Source organism: Castor canadensis, chromosome 14 (assembly GCF_047511655.1).
Source record: "Castor canadensis chromosome 14, mCasCan1.hap1v2, whole genome shotgun sequence".
Classification (NCBI taxonomy): Eukaryota; Metazoa; Chordata; class Mammalia; order Rodentia; family Castoridae; genus Castor; species Castor canadensis.
In genome coordinates this window covers 3,730,039-3,746,122 of record NC_133399.1, presented here as the reverse complement: position 1 = coordinate 3,746,122, position 16,084 = coordinate 3,730,039, and the positions used below count along the sequence as shown (strand labels likewise).

Genomic DNA, 16,084 nt, shown 5'->3' with positions numbered 1-16,084 from the left:
GAAAACTATAAACTTCAGAAGAAAGACATTGAAGAAGACTATAGAAAGTGGAGAGATCTCCCATGCTCATGGATTGGTAGAATCAACATAGTAAAAATGTCTATACTCTGAAAAGTAATCTACATGTTTAATGCAATTCCCATCAAAATTCCAATGACATTCATTAAAGAGATTAAATTTGTATGGAAACACAAGAGGCCATGAATAGCCAAGGCAACTCAGTCAAAAGAACAATGCAGGAGGTATCACAATACCTGACTTCAAACTATATTACAAAGCAATAACAATAAAAACAGCATGGTACTGGCACAAAAACAGACATGAAGACCAGTGGAACAGAATAGAGGACCCAGATATGAGGCCACACAACTATAACCAACTTTTCTTTGACAAAGGTGCTACAAATATATGATTGAGAAAAGACAGCCTCTTCAACAAAAACTGCTGGGAAAACTGGTTAGTAGTCTGCCAAAAACTGAAACTAGATCCATGTATATCACCCTATACCAATATTAACTCAAAAATGGATCAAGGATCTTAATATCAGACCACAAACTCTAAAGTTGGTACAGGAAAGAGTAGGAAATACTCTGGAATTAATAGGTATAGGCAAGAATTTTCTCAATGGAACCCCAGCAGCACAGCAACTAAAAGATAGCATAGATAAATGGGACTTCATAAAACTAAAAACCTTCTGTTCCACACAACAAATGGTCTCTAAACTGAAGAGAACACCCACAGAGTGGGAGAAAATATTTGTCAGCTACACATCAGACAAAGGACTGATATCCAGAATACATAGGGAACTTTAAAAAGTAAATTCTCCCAAAACTAATGAACCAATATAGAAATGGGCAAGTGAACTAAACAGAACTTTCTCTAAAGAAGAAATTCAAATGGCCAAAAAACACATGAAAAAATGCTCACCATCTCCAGAAATAAAGGAAATGCAAATTAAGACCACAAAAGATTCCACCTCACCCCTGTTAGAATAGCCATCATTAGCAACACCACCAACAACAGGTGTTGGTGAAGATGCGGGGAATCCATTCACAATGAGCTTTTAGTCAGACATGAAGAATAACAAATTTATGTCATTGCCTGAAAATTGATCATGTTATGTGAAATATTCCAGGTTCATAAAGACAATATATTTCTCTCATACACAGAATGTATATTAAAAATGCAAGGAAGCAGAAGGAAGACTGCAGGAAGGTGAAGATGATACGAGCAAGAGGATGGAAGTGGGAATGGATTGGTAAATATGAAGTATGTAGTATGCAAGTTTGAAAATATCATAAAGAAAAAAGTAAAAAATAGAATGGATATATTGACAGTGAGAGTAAATCAGTGAATTTACCCACCTTTTCCCCCCTTATTCTCCCTAGACTCTGGTAATAATTTTGCAGTTGGCTTCAATCTCACCGCTAATTATTGATCTGCTAAAGTTATTTGTATGTTCTTTGTTAATTTTTGTTTGTTTCTATGGGTGGTGCACCATGGAAGGTCAGGATTGGGTGCACAGAGAGCATTAGTATATGAATCCACCAATTCTCAAAGCATCATTCTTCCTGGTAATGAAAAATTAAAAGCATGTGAAATCACTGTGTTTATATATTTGCTAGTATCACAACTTCTGCTGTCTAGGAATAAATTGTAAAGGGAGAACAAACCTATAATTAGCGTATCTCCATCCTTTTATACACTAGGTTTCTTTCTGGAAAATCATTAGAGTTACCAAAGAAACTGACAACAAGGGGAAGCTGAAGGAGAAGAAAAACAAAATGAAAGGCACCATCATAGAAGGGTCTGTAAAGCTTTATTTCTTCATGCACCATTAGGAAGGCATATACATATATCTTGTATTTGTTTGCATATGTTTATATGCTTTTGTTTACTGGGGTAGCCATTCTATATCCCTGCATTTTCTTTTATCCCAGCCCTCTCCCTTCTTCTGAAGGAGTCTGGAAATCTTTCTGACCAGGAACTTTGCATCTGAGATCCTGCATCCAGATAAAAGCACACATGTTCAAAAATATACTTCAGAATTTGTCATTCCATGCCCATGTGCTACATTTCTTTTTAAAATTAATTGTACAAAAGAATAGATTTGAATGTGACATTTTCACACTTGCACACTGCAGACTTTTATTATATTCCTCTTTACACCAACTTCTTATCTCCCACCATTTAATTCTGGTCCCAATTCCCCCCTTTACTTTAATGTATTTTTTAAAAATGAAGAATCTGCAAGTGAGAGAAAACGTGATATTTGTCTTTCAGAAGGCTTATTTCACTTACCATGATGATTTCTAGTTCCATCCATTTTTCTAATAATCACGTCTTCATACTTCTTCATGACTGAATCATTTTTTTTTCATTTTTCTTTTATTATTCATATGTGCATACAAGGCTTGGTTCATTTCTCCCCCTTGCCCCCACCCCCTCCCTTACCACCCACTCCACCCCCCTCCCGCTCCCCCCCCCTCAATACCCAGCAGAAACTATTTTGCCCTTATCTCTAATTTTGTTGTAGAGAGAGTATAAGCAATAATAGGAAGGAACAAGGGGTTTTGCTGGTTGAGATAAGGATAGCTATACAGGGCATTGACTCACATTGATTTCCTGTTTCGTGGGTGTTACCTTCTAGGTTAATTCTTTTTAATCTAACCTTTTCTCTAGTTCCTGGTCCCCTTTTCCTATTGGCCTCAGTTGCTTTAAGGTATCTGCTTTAGTTTCTCTGCATTAAGGGCAACAAATGATAGCTAGTTTTTTAGGTGTCTTACCTATCCTCACCCCTCCCTTGTGTGCTCTCGCTTTTATCATGTGCTCATAGTCCAATCCCCTTGTTGTGTTTGCCCTTGATCTAATGTCCGCATATGAGGGAGAACATACGATTTTTGGTCTTTTGGGCCAGGCTAACCTCACTCAGAATGATGTTCTCCAATTCCATCCATTTACCAGCGAATGATAACATTTCGTTCTTCTTCATGGCTGCATAAAATCCCACTGTGTATAGATACCACATTTTCTTAATCCATTCGTCAGTGCTGGGGCATCTTGGCTGTTTCCATAACTTGGCTATTGTGAATAGTGCTGCAATAAACATGGATGTGCAGGTGCCTCTGGAGTAACAGTCTTTTGGGTATATCCCCAAGAGTGGTATTGCTGGATCAAATGGTAGATCGATGTCCAGCTTTTTAAGTAGCCTCCAAATTTTTTCCAGAGTGGTTGTACTAGTCTACATTCCCACCAACAGTGTAAGAGGGTTCCTTTTTCCCCGCATCCTCGCCAACACCTGTTGTTGGTGGTGTTGCTGATGATGGCTATTCTAACAGGGGTGAGGTGGAATCTTAGTGTGGTTTTAATTTGCATTTCCTTTATTGCTAGAGATGGTGAGCATTTTTTCATGTGTTTTCTGGCCATTTGAATTTCTTCTTTTGAGAAAGTTCTGTTTAGTTCACATGCCCATTTCTTTATTGGTTCATTAGTTTTGGGAGAATTTAGTTTTTTAAGTTCCCTGTATATTCTGGTTATCAGTCCTTTGTCTGATGTGTAATTGGCAAATATTTTCTCCCACTCTGTGGGTGTTCTCTTCAGTTTAGAGACCATTTCTTTTGATGAACAGAAGCTTTTTAGTTTTATGAGGTCCCATTTATCTATGCTGTCTCTTAGTTGCTGTGCTGCTGGGGTTTCATTGAGAAAGTTCTTACCTATACCTACTAACTCCAGAGTATTTCCTACTCTTTCTTGTATCAACTTAAGAGTTTGGGGTCTGATATTAAGATCCTTGATCCATTTTGAGTTAATCTTGGTATAGGGTGATATACATGGATCTAGTTTCAGTTTTTTGCAGACTGCTAACCAGTTTTCCCAGCAGTTTTTGTTGAAGAGGCTGCTATTTCTCCATCGTATATTTTTAGCTCCTTTGTCAAAGATAAGTTGCTCATAGTTGTGTGGCTTCATATCTGGATCCTCTATTCTGTTCCACTGGTCTTCATGTCTGTTTTTGTGCCAGTACCATGCTGTTTTTATTGTTATTGCTTTGTAATATAGTTTGAAGTCAGGTATTGTGATACCTCCTGCATTGTTCTTTTGACTGAGTATTGCCTTGGCTATTTGTGGCCTCTTGTGTTTCCATATAAATTTAACAGTAGATTTTTCAGTCTCTTTAATGAATGTCATTGGAATTTTGATGGGAATTGCATTAAACATGTAGATTACTTTGAGGAGTATCGACATTTTTACTCTGTTGATTCTACCAATCCATGAGCATGGGAGATCTCTCCACTTTCTATAGTCTTCCTCAATCTCTTTCTTCAGAAGTGTATAGTTTTCCTTGTAGAGGTCTTTCACATCTTTTGTTAGGTTTACACCTAGGTATTTGATTTTGTTTGAGGCTATTGTAAATGGAATTGTTTTCATACATTCTTTTTCCGTTTGCTCATTGTTAGTGTATAGAAATGCTAATGATTTTTCTATGTTGATTTTATATCCTGCTACCTTGCTATAGCTATTGATGATGTCTAGAAGCTTCTGAGTAGAGTTTTTTGGGTCTTTAAGGTATAGGATCATGTTCATGACTGAATCATAAATGATCATGAATACATCTCATTTATCAATGAGTCTTTTGGTGGCACCTAGACTGATCCCTGACTGGCTATTGTGAATGGTGCTCCAGTGATCATGAATATGCAGATATCTCCTCTTTATACTGTAATCTGAACATGAAAAAGGCTTATAGTAGGATCATATGGTAGTTCCCTTTTCAGATTTTTGAAGAAACTCCATGCTTATCTCCATAATTAGTAGACTAATTTATGTTTCATCCCTTTTCCTGCATCCTCATCAGCACTGGCTGTTTTTTGTTTTCAGGATGATAGCCATTCTTTTTTTTTAATTTTTATTTTATTAATATGTGCATACAGTGTTTGGGTCATTTCTCCACCCTCCCCCCCATCCTCTCCCTTACCCCCCTGCTTTCTCCCTTACCCCACTCCTCGCTCCCTCCTTTACCCCCCATTACCCTTCACTACCCGGTAGAAACTATTTTGCCCTTATCTCTAATTTTGTTGAAGAGAGAGTATAAGCAATAATAGGAAGGACCAAGGGTTTTGCTAGTTGAGATAAGGATAGCTATACGGGGAGTTGACTCGCATTGATTTCCTGTGCATGTGTGTTACCTTCTAAGTTCATTCTTCTTGAACTACCATTTCTCTAGTTCCTGGTCCCCTTCTCCTATTGGCCTCAGTCGCTTTAAAGTATCTGCTTTAGTTTCTCTGCATTGAGGGCAACAAATGCTATCTAGTTATTTCGGTGTCTTCCCTATCCTTATACCTCCCTTGCGTGCTCTCTGACTGAGGTGAGATGTAATCTCCATGTAGTTTTGAGTTGTATTTCCTGTATGGCTAAGTATGTTGAACAACTTCTAATCAATTATTGTCAGTTGTACTTCTTATTGAAGTGCAATTCATTTATTTACTTCTTGGTCAGATCATTTGTCCTTTTAGTATTTATTTTTTTGAGTTTTCTTATATTCTGGTATTAATCCCCTGTCACATAAATAGCTAGAAAATAATCTCTCATCTTTGGTAGACTGTCTCTTCACTTTAGTAACTGTGTCCTTTGATTGTAAAATCTGTTTAATTTTGTGCAATCCTTTTTATCAGATCTTGCTCTTGTTTCTTGAGATATTTGAGGCCTGTTTAGAAATTATTTACCTATGCATATAACTTTATTTTGGTGGTACTAGGGTTTGAACTCAGAGCCTGTGCTTGCCAGGCAGGCACTTTATCACTTGAGCCATAGCCCCAGAACTCTTTGCTCTAATTATTTTTCAGAAAAGGTCTTGTGAAATTGACTGGGGTTGGTCTTGCACTGTGATCATTCTACCCATGCCTCCTGAATAGATGGAATCTTGTTGGAATGGGGGCGTTACTACCTTTTTGCCCAGCTGGCCTAAAACTGTATTCCTCTAGTTCTTGCATCCCGAGTAGCTTGGATCACAGATGTGTCACACCATTCCTTCCTATGCCTGTATCTTGAAGTATTTCCCCTATATTCTCCTGTAGTAGCTTCAAAGTTTCAGATTTTGATCCAGTTTGAATTTTTTCTTTATGGTACTGGGGCTTTAACTCAGGGTCTACACCTTGAGCCATACCAGCCCTTTTCTTGTGATGGGTGTTTTCAAGACAGGGTCTCACAAGCTATTTGCCTTAGCTGACTTGAAACTGTGATCCTCTTGATCTCCCCTAAGTTGTTAGGATTGCAAGTGTGATCCTCCAGAGCCCAGCTAGCAATCATTTTTGTATAGAAATAAGGATCTACTTCAGTTTTCCATATGTGGATAACCAGTAGTTCATGCACCACTTGCTTGAAGAAGCTGTCATTGCTCCAATACATACTTTGGCACCAGAATCATATTATTTTTGTGTGATCCAATTTCTGAGTTCTCTAATTAGTTGATCTACATATCTGATTTTGTGTGAGTATCACGATTTTCTGGTACTATTTCTGTGCTATATAGCTTAAAGGCAGATATTGTAATACTTACAGCATTGCTATTTTTGTTCAGGATTGCTTTGGCTATTTGGGGTCTTTTGTGTTCCCAGATGAATTTTACAACTTTTTTTCCTCCTTTTGTGAAGAATGTCATTGTAACACTGAGGATAATTGCATTGTAATTGTAGATCACTTTTAAAATAGTAATTTTGCTAATCCATGAACATGGGAGGTCTTTCTATTTTCTAGTGCGTTCTTCAATTTCATTCTTAAGTGTTTTATAGTTTTTAATTGTAGAGATAGTTCATCTCATTGGTTAATTCCTAAGATTTTTTGAGGTTAATATGGATGGGTTTCTTTCTAGTTTCTTTCTCAGCATCTTCATTATTGATATATACAAAGAAAGGCGAGTGATTTTTGTATGTCAATATTTTATCCTGCTACTTTGCTGAAAGTGTTTGTCATCTAAGAGATTTCTGGTGGAATCATTGGGTATTATAAGTACTGAGATAGCACCTACTAATAGGAACAATTTTTCTTCTTTTATATTGCATCAGTTTTATTTATTCTCTTGCCTTATTGCTCTGTTTGCCAATTGATTTTTGACAAGAGTGTCCAGGTCATTGAAAGTGAAAAGAATATGCCTGTAATAGCTAGTACTAAGAACTGGAAAAGTAGAAAGTTATACTTCTACCTCAAAACACATTCAAAAGTGAACTCAATGGATCAGAGATGTAGATGTAAGAGCTAAAATTATAAAATTCAGAAGAAAACATAGGGGTGGAATTTTGTGACCTTGGATGTGACAACATGTTATTTTACACGCAGTATCAAAAAGACAAGCAATGAGAGAAAACCAAACTGATATTCATCATAATTGTAAACTTTTGTTCATCAAAATACATTATCAAAAGTGTGAAAAAGAAACCCATGAAATGGTTTCAAATAACATATTTGATTAGTGTCTCTGGTAGCCAAAGTATGCAGAGAACTCTTATAACTGCAGTATAAGAATATATATATATATATATATATATATATATATATATATATATATTCTCAATATATATATATATATATATTCTCAAGAATATATATATATTCTCTCTATATAGATATCTATATATATCTATATAGAGAGATATCTATGTCTATATCTACATCTATATCTATATCTGTATCTATATCTATACATATTGCAGGTGATTTGAAAGAGAAGTCACGAAAAATAATATACAAGTGGTCAATAAGCATATGAGAAGTTGCTCAACCTTATTAGTCACTGTGCAAATGCACATAAAGCACACAATGAGATACAATTTAACACTCAGTAGGATGGTTACAATTAGTAAAAAAAATCAACAAAAGTGGAAATTTTGTGGAGACTGGGTTGTGGATGAAACAGAACTCTGATACATTTCTAGTGGTAATTAAAGAGGTTCAGATATTGTGATTGTAGAATCAACTTAGATGTCATGTATGGATGAGTGAATAAAGAAAATATGGAAAATATATACAATGGAATACCACTGCACAACCAAATCAATGAAATCCTACCATTTTCATAACACAAATGGAACTGGAGGACATTATGTTAACAGAAATAAATCAGTCACAGAAAGACAAACACCACATGCTCTGACATATATCTGGAATCTAAAAAGATGATCTTAAAGAAGTAGCAAACAGCATAATAGTTACCAGAGGTTGAAGATGGTGCAATGAGGGAGGGATGGAGAGATTCTGGTTAATTGAAACAGGGGTGCTGTAGGATAAGATAAATGATCTATGCTATAATGTGGTAACTATGGATAACAAGAGTTAATTGAATACTTAAAAATAACTAGAAGAGATTTTGCATATTACCAACACAACGAACTGAGAAGTGTCTGAGGTGGTAGATATGCCAAGTACCTGATGTGATCATTACTGAAATAAGCATCCCTCACACCTCATAAATCTTCACAATTAGTACATGACAATGAAGCTAAAAATTTATTAAGAATACAATAAAGAAAACTATCACTTAAAAATTTGGACAATGCTGATTAAAGTGTTTTTGGGCACTACATTATACTAAACATAAAAGAATTTAACATGGACAGTTAATGTTTGCACTTAGGAGAACTTCCAAATGCATCAGAAGATACAATGCAAATATAAAGATGTTATTAAAATATTATAATTTTAACAAAACTCTACTGAGGATAAAAACATCTTTAGGTCATGTATAATTTAATTATTTTATCAAGTTATCAATATAGGCCTGCTAGTGGATAAGTAAAATACAGAAAGTAATTCAAAATCAATAATTTTAGCAATAGTCAAATGAGACAGTTTTGACATGTTAACCTTAATAACTGGACAAGGTTAGTTTCACAGAATTATTCTTTAGAAAGGACATCAATGTTGCTGATAAACAGGTAAAGACATTCACTATCTCATTATAATGTCGTAATTGAAAATTTGGTAAAGTTTTTGTTCCCAAACCCTATAATTGTGAGAGAGGTTTATGAGATAAACTTCAGAGGTAAACTCTCAGAATGCCTTTTTTCCCCTAGAACTTTTTCTGTTTTTAAAATTTTTCAAACAGTTCTTATCAGGTCTCATGATAATAATGTAGCATTTGGGGAAAAAGATGCAGCCTAGAAGTCCTGCACTGGAGGCCAAGATGGCAAAGACCTCCATGGCCACCATGATCTTCCCTTTGGTGCTGTGGTAGACAGGGAGGAAGGTGACCCAGACACTGCAGAACACCAGCATGCTGAATGTCAGGAACTTGGCTTCATTAAATGTGTCAGGCAGGTTCCTGGCCAAGAAAGCCACAGTAAAGCTTGCCAGGGCCAGGGAGCCCAGGTATCCCAGGACACAGTAGAAGGCAGTGAGGGAGCCCTTGTTGCACAGGATGATGATGTGTCCATGTTCAGAGTGTGCATCTATGTCAATAAAAGGAGGAGAGGTTGCCAGCCAGATTCCACAGAAGATAAGTTGGATCAGGGTGCAGATGGGGATGACAGAGTTCACGGCTCCTGATACCAGCAACCACCTCATTGTTCTTCCTGGTTTCATAACCTTGAAAGACAGGATTACAGTAATAGTTTTGGCCAAAACAGTAGAAACCGCCACAGTGAACACAAGTCCAAATGTTATTTGCTGGAGTGTGCATGTGACCATGTTGGGATGTCCAATGAACAGTAAGGAGCAGAGGAAACACAGGAAGAGGGAGATAAGCAGGATGTAGCTGAGATTCCGGTTATTGGCCTTGACAATGGGTGTGTCTTTGTGTTTCATGAAAAACCCCAACACCACAACTGTGATGACAGAGAAGCACAGAGCTATGCAAGCAAGAGTCATCCCCAAGGAATCCTCAAATGCCAAGAAGATCACAACCTTAGGGATGCAGTGAGTTCTCTCACTGTTTGGGTATTCATATATTGAGCACTGGAAGCAGTGGTCTTCATCTAGGGAAAACACAAGACTAAGCATTTTCCTTTTATCAAATTCTTCATTTTTTCCAAGTTTAACTAAGTCTAGATTTTCAATATTGTGTACACAGATTGCCTCATACATAACACTGAGATACAAAAGAGAAAGTTTCTACATTTCTTATCCAGGAATAATATTTTCAACTACAGGTAAGATCAAACCCCTTTGAATGGCATCCTCAGAACATGGAAAGATTTAGTGGGGTGCCATTTGATCACTGTCCTATGGCTCAGTTGTGTCACTGATGAAGTGGACTCTTCCTACCTTCTTTATTTACTATTTCTTACTGTCTGCCTCAAGGTAAGACTTGTATTGATAAATTTAATATACTTATGTGAGGTATTAAAATTTAGTTTCCTTCTTCATACTTAGATGTTTAAATATACTCTCTACCTTTCCTGGGACATCCCAAGTTTTATCAATATCCTAATTTCTATTGCATAGAACTTGATTTGTTGTAGAACAAGACTTTCTTATTTAACATTTTAGTTTTTCAGTGACCATTCTTGTACATTTTCCAAATAAATACTAAAAACAGGGATTGAATTTAAAGCATGTGGATTGAGAATGTAATTATATTATTTTTATTTTATTACCTGTGGAGTAGTTGAGATTTTAGTTCAATTACTGAATAACAGTGTGCTTTAAATTTTTTCCATTCATTTACAGCTGAAATCATGGTTTCTTTACTTTGTTTGTAAAATGGCAGGTCATAAATATTGGGAGTTCTCCACAACCTATCATCTCTCCTGTGATAGTTTATGTCTTCTTTCATAGCACAAAGTCATTATGCTATAGAAATATTACTGACATATCTGCGTTTCAATAAAATGTTATTTATTGAAATAGGCAGCATAATCCTGCCTCATGAGTTCATGTAGTTTTTAATAGTGCTTACGCAATAGTATGAGATTCTTAAATATAGAGTAATTTTATCTTACATTTCTCCTCTTGAGATTATTCTCTTCATAGAGATAATAGGTACCCTGGCTGCATGGTTGGCAAATACAAACATGTGTACATTTTATTATGCACCCCATATCCTGTGCCCCTTTATTTATCTTTCTTATTTTTCAGAAGAAGAAGAATTGTTTGAAATACTTCACAAGAAGTAATTTTATGTTAACTAAATTCTTTTTAAGCTAAAGATATCTATTTATCCTGCAAAATGTTTGAAACAAAATGATTACTACTGATAATATGAATGGAATTGCATAGAACTTGTTCAACACTTCAAGTCAGCATAATATTTATTATTTATATTTACAAAATGGAAATATCTTAAAATTAGCCCCCAATTTTTATTTTACCAAAAACATCATTTGTTTTGATATATTATTCTTTATTTATTTGTAGGGATGCAATATTGAGCCCTTCATTGAATGTTATTTGATCTTGTTGCTTTCCCTTTCTATTTTATATAATTCTATCAGACAGGGTACTGGTATTACACTGCTATTACTTATGTATAGATGACACCTGATAAGCCTTAAAGACAAGGCACAAGCAACAATACACTAATTCTAAAGCAATTTATGTAAATTTCCTCTCTATGTGCCATTTAGGTATGAAAACAATATTAGCTGAAGTGTTCACAGCACCCACACATATCTTGGAGCATTACACAACTACATTTCATTGGTAGATTTCATTTGTCTCTCTCAGTCCCTGTATGGCAGAGAAAGATGACTGTTGGAATCAGTGCCATGGTTGTGTGCTAGTGTGAGCACCTCTAGAAAACAGATTGCACATAGTGACATAGCAATGGGGTTACAAAATGGATATACTGAAACAATGAGTGAATGGAAAGCAATGGTACACTATGTTGCCATCACAAATATCTTTGTATTTTTTTAATGAGTTGCTATTCATGGGAAGATACAGTCTTGGGGCAGTTCTATATTTTCTACCTGTCTGATTGGATATGTGTCGGTCTGGGCAAAAACCACAAGTAAAGCAGCAAATGGGTCTTCCTTCCTGTGGAATTTTCCTGAATCCTGGAAGGCAGCTCTGGCTACAAACAGATTGAGAATTCTGAAGGAAAAGAGAAGCAACAATCATTATCTTGCATGTTATTAAGAACTTTTAAAAGATGTAAATTTCTGTCTTCGTAAAAGAGAAATTCACCTTTCAGTAGGTAGTCATTACTATGTCTTAGTCCACCCCTCTTGGACATCTAATTCTGTATTAAAATGGTTATTTTTCATTTGATTTTTCACTGTTTACCCAGTGAACATTTATTACCAATACTACCCAGGTTCACCTTTACTTCTTTCATATATTGCCAGTTAACATACCTTGGGATCTTTCTTCATCTGTACAACAATTTCCTGAAAAATCTTTATGATAAATGCTACCATGTAGTAATGTTTCTGAGAACTTGTATATCTGAGGATATTTTACTAGTTTTCATACTTGGCTGGATATAAAATTTTACATTCTAGATAAAAGAATGTCATAACATGATACACAGGCACACTATAGAAAGAAGTGAAGAAACAAAAGATACCAAAAAGCACAAATAACAAAGAAGTAATGGGAGTCCACTGTTAATCTTGTTTTCCTGTTTACTCCAGTTTCAGGCTTTATAATCCAGGTGGGCACATATTCATAGAAATCAGCCACACACCATAGTTGCAAAGAATGATTTTTACCTAAATCTGTAGCAAAATTTTGTGGGATTTTCTAACTGTTGAAAGGCAAAATGAAATCATGCAACCAGGAGCTGGAAAGCTTGTAAAAGTGGTGGAGGGAGGAAAACTCCACAGGAGAGAGGGGAAGACCCACTTCCCACATGAGCTGTGAACAAACATGCTGGCTGGCAGGAGCAACAGCACATGCCCAGCAATCAGGAGCAGGAAAGCTAGTAAAAGTAGCGATGGGAGGAAAACTCCACAGGAGAGGGGGGAAGACCCACTTCCCATGTGAGCTGTAAATAAACATGCTGGCCTGAGAAAGCAGGTGTAGTGTCACCTCCCCCAGTGTGCTTGGAAAGAGGAAAGCTTGTAGCACAGGGGAACTCTGAGTAAAAAAGCCTGCGGGGCCAGGGGATTGCTAAGCTCACCCCAGATATCTGCATAAATAATGCCTCCAGCAACCGCAGGCTGACAGCAGTGGACAGACAAGCCACAGCCACAGATAGCCATTAATATAACTATTTCCAGACTCTTTTTTTCCCTCTCTCCCTACCTTTGATGAGACAAGAACCAAACTACTTGCATGCTGAAAAGCTTACTGAAACTGTATTGCATTTGAACTTGGGACACTTTGTGGGTTTTTTTTTTTGTTTTGTGCTGTTTTGTTTTATCTTATTTTTCACCTTTGATGAGACAATTACAGAACAACATCTGAGGCACCATCTCCAGGATTGGAGGCTGAGGGACGAACACCAAAATCATTAAGACTGAAAGTTTATTGCATTTGAACTATATATATATATATTCATTTATTTATTTTTTATTTTCTATTTTCAATCCTCTCTCTGTCTCTCTAATGCCTTTTCAGCTTATGGTTCATTAGTACACTGTCTCCCCCTGTTTATATCTTTGAAACTTTTTTGTTTGTTTCGTTTTGTTTTTTTTCTACTTGTTTATTTGTTTTCCCTTTTCCTTTAACTTCTTTGCTTTCCAACTCCTCTCAACCTTCCATTCTAAATATCACTAATGCTATTATTACAAGCCAGAAAATACTTAATTGCACACAGTACAGGAACAATAATAACACAAAGGGCAATGACAGGAAGACAGAAAAACAGGGAAACCAGTTTCCCCACAGCAAAAAAATTAGTACAGGAACCAGAGGGAAATGAAGAAAACAGATACTCAGACCCAGACTCCAACAAAATGAAGATAAACTATGCCAAAGAACCCAATGAAACCCACAAGAATTATCTAAAAGAAGAAATACTACAGGTACTCAATGACAATTTTATAGAGATGATACTGGATATAGTCAACCAAAACATACAGGAGACACTCAAGAAATTCCAAGACAACAAAATAGAGAATTTGAAAAAGCAAAAGAAGAAATAAAGGAAACCATAGAAGCACTGTATAAACACCAAAGGGAAACAGAAAGCATGATTAATAAAGACATAAATGAACTCAGGATAAAAATAGACAGCATTAAAGAGGAAATGACCCAGGATATGGAAAACATCAGAAAAAAGAACAAAACAGAATTGCAAAACAAAACAGAAGGTCAATCCAGCAGAATACAACTAACAGAAGACAATCTCAGAATACGAAGATGAAATGGTATTTAAAGGAAAAAACCGAACAACTATTAATTAAACAACTCAAGACCTGTGAAAAGAAACTACAAGAACTCACCGACTCCATCAAAAGACCAAACTTGAGACTCATGGGCATCAAAGAAGGAGAAGAGGTACAAGCAAAGGGAATGCGTGATATATTCAACAAAATAATAACAGAAAATTTCCCAAATCTAGAGAAATCTATTCCCATACAGATGCAAGAGGCCTCCAGAACTCCAAACAGACCAGACCAAAATAGAACTACCCCACAGCATATTATCATTAAAACAAGTACAGAGACCTGAGAAAGAACATTGAAAGCTGTAAGAGAGAAAAAACAAATAACATACAAAGGTAAACCCATCAAAATCACAGCAGACTTCTCAAAAGAAACATTAAAAGCAAGAAGATCTTGGAGAGAGATCTTCCAGGCACTAAATGAAAATAACTTCAACCCCAGGATACTCTACCCAGCAAAATTATCATTCAATATAGATGGAGAAATAAAAGTCTTCCATGATAAGCAGGAACTAAACCAATATGTGACAACAAAGCCACCACTACAAAAGATTCCTCAAGGGATTTTGCACACAGAAAGTGAAACTCAACATAACCATGAAAGGACAGGCAGCACCACACTGCAGGAAAAGAAAAAGCAACAAAGTAGAGAGTAACCTCAACTTAGGTACACACAATCAAATCTTCAAACAACTAAGACAAAAAATGACAGGAATCACCACATACCTATCAGTACTAACACTTAATGTTAACAGAATTAATGCAACCATCAAAAGACATCGTTTGACAAAATGGATTAAAAAGGAAGATCCAACAATTTGTTGCTTACAGGAGACCCATCTCACTGACAGAAATAAGCATAGGCTTAGTATGAAAGGCTGGAAGATTTATAAGCCAATGGCCCCCATAAACAGGCAGGAGTAGCAATACTTATCTCTGACAAAGTAGACTTCAAACCTACATTGATCAAATGAGGTAAAGAAGGACATTCTATACTAATAAAAGGGGAAATAGACCAGAAAAAAACAACAATTATCAACCTATATGCACCCAATGTCAACACACTCAATTTCATCAAACATACCCTGAAAGACCTAAAAGCATATATTAACTCCAAAGCAGTGGTTGTGGGAGGCTTCAACACCCCATTATAATCAATAGGTAGGCCATCCAAACAAAAAACCAATAAAGAAATTCAAGATCTAATATGTACAATAAATCAAATGGACCTACTTGTTGTCTACAGAACATTTCATCCAACTTCTACACAATATACATTCTTCTCAGCAGCCCATGGAACCTTCTCCAAAATACATCATATCCTAGGGCACAAAGCAAGCCTCAGCAAATACAAGAAAATAGAAACTATACCATACATATTATCTGATCACAATGCAATAAAACTAGAACGCAACAACAAAAGGAAAAACAAAAAACATGCAAACAGCTGGAAACTGAATAACTCATTACGTAATGAACAATGGGTCATTGATGAAATAAAAGAGGAAATTAAAAAGTTCCTGGAAGAAAATGAAAATGAAAACACAACCTACCAGAACTTAAGGGACACAGCAAAGGCAGTCCTGAGAGGAAACTTTATAGCCATGAGTACATGTATTAAAAAGAATGAAACATCCCAAATCAATGACCTAATGATACATCTCAAACTCCTAAAAAAACTAGAACAAGCAAATCCCAAAACAAATAGGAGAGAAATAATAAAAATAAGAGCTGAAATAAATAAATAGAAACCAAAAAAACATACAAAGAATTAATGAAACAAAAAGCTGGTTCTTTGAAAAAATAAACAAGATTGAAAGACCC

General features: G+C 35.9%; 1 protein-coding gene across 1 annotated transcript in view; it reads right to left on the bottom strand.

Annotated features, from left to right (window-relative positions):
• Positions 1-9,039: 9,039 nt before the first annotated feature.
• The window catches only part of LOC109680386 (vomeronasal type-2 receptor 116-like), a 51,583-nt gene continuing 44,538 nt past the window's right edge, over positions 9,040-16,084 (bottom strand). Inside the window, exons 6-7 of the mRNA XM_074053473.1 lie at positions 11,898-12,021; positions 9,040-9,962 (exon numbers count right to left, since the gene is read on the bottom strand). Coding sequence (XP_073909574.1) covers positions 9,040-9,962; positions 11,898-12,021 — 1,047 coding nt within the window. The remainder of the gene's footprint in view (positions 9,963-11,897; positions 12,022-16,084) is intronic.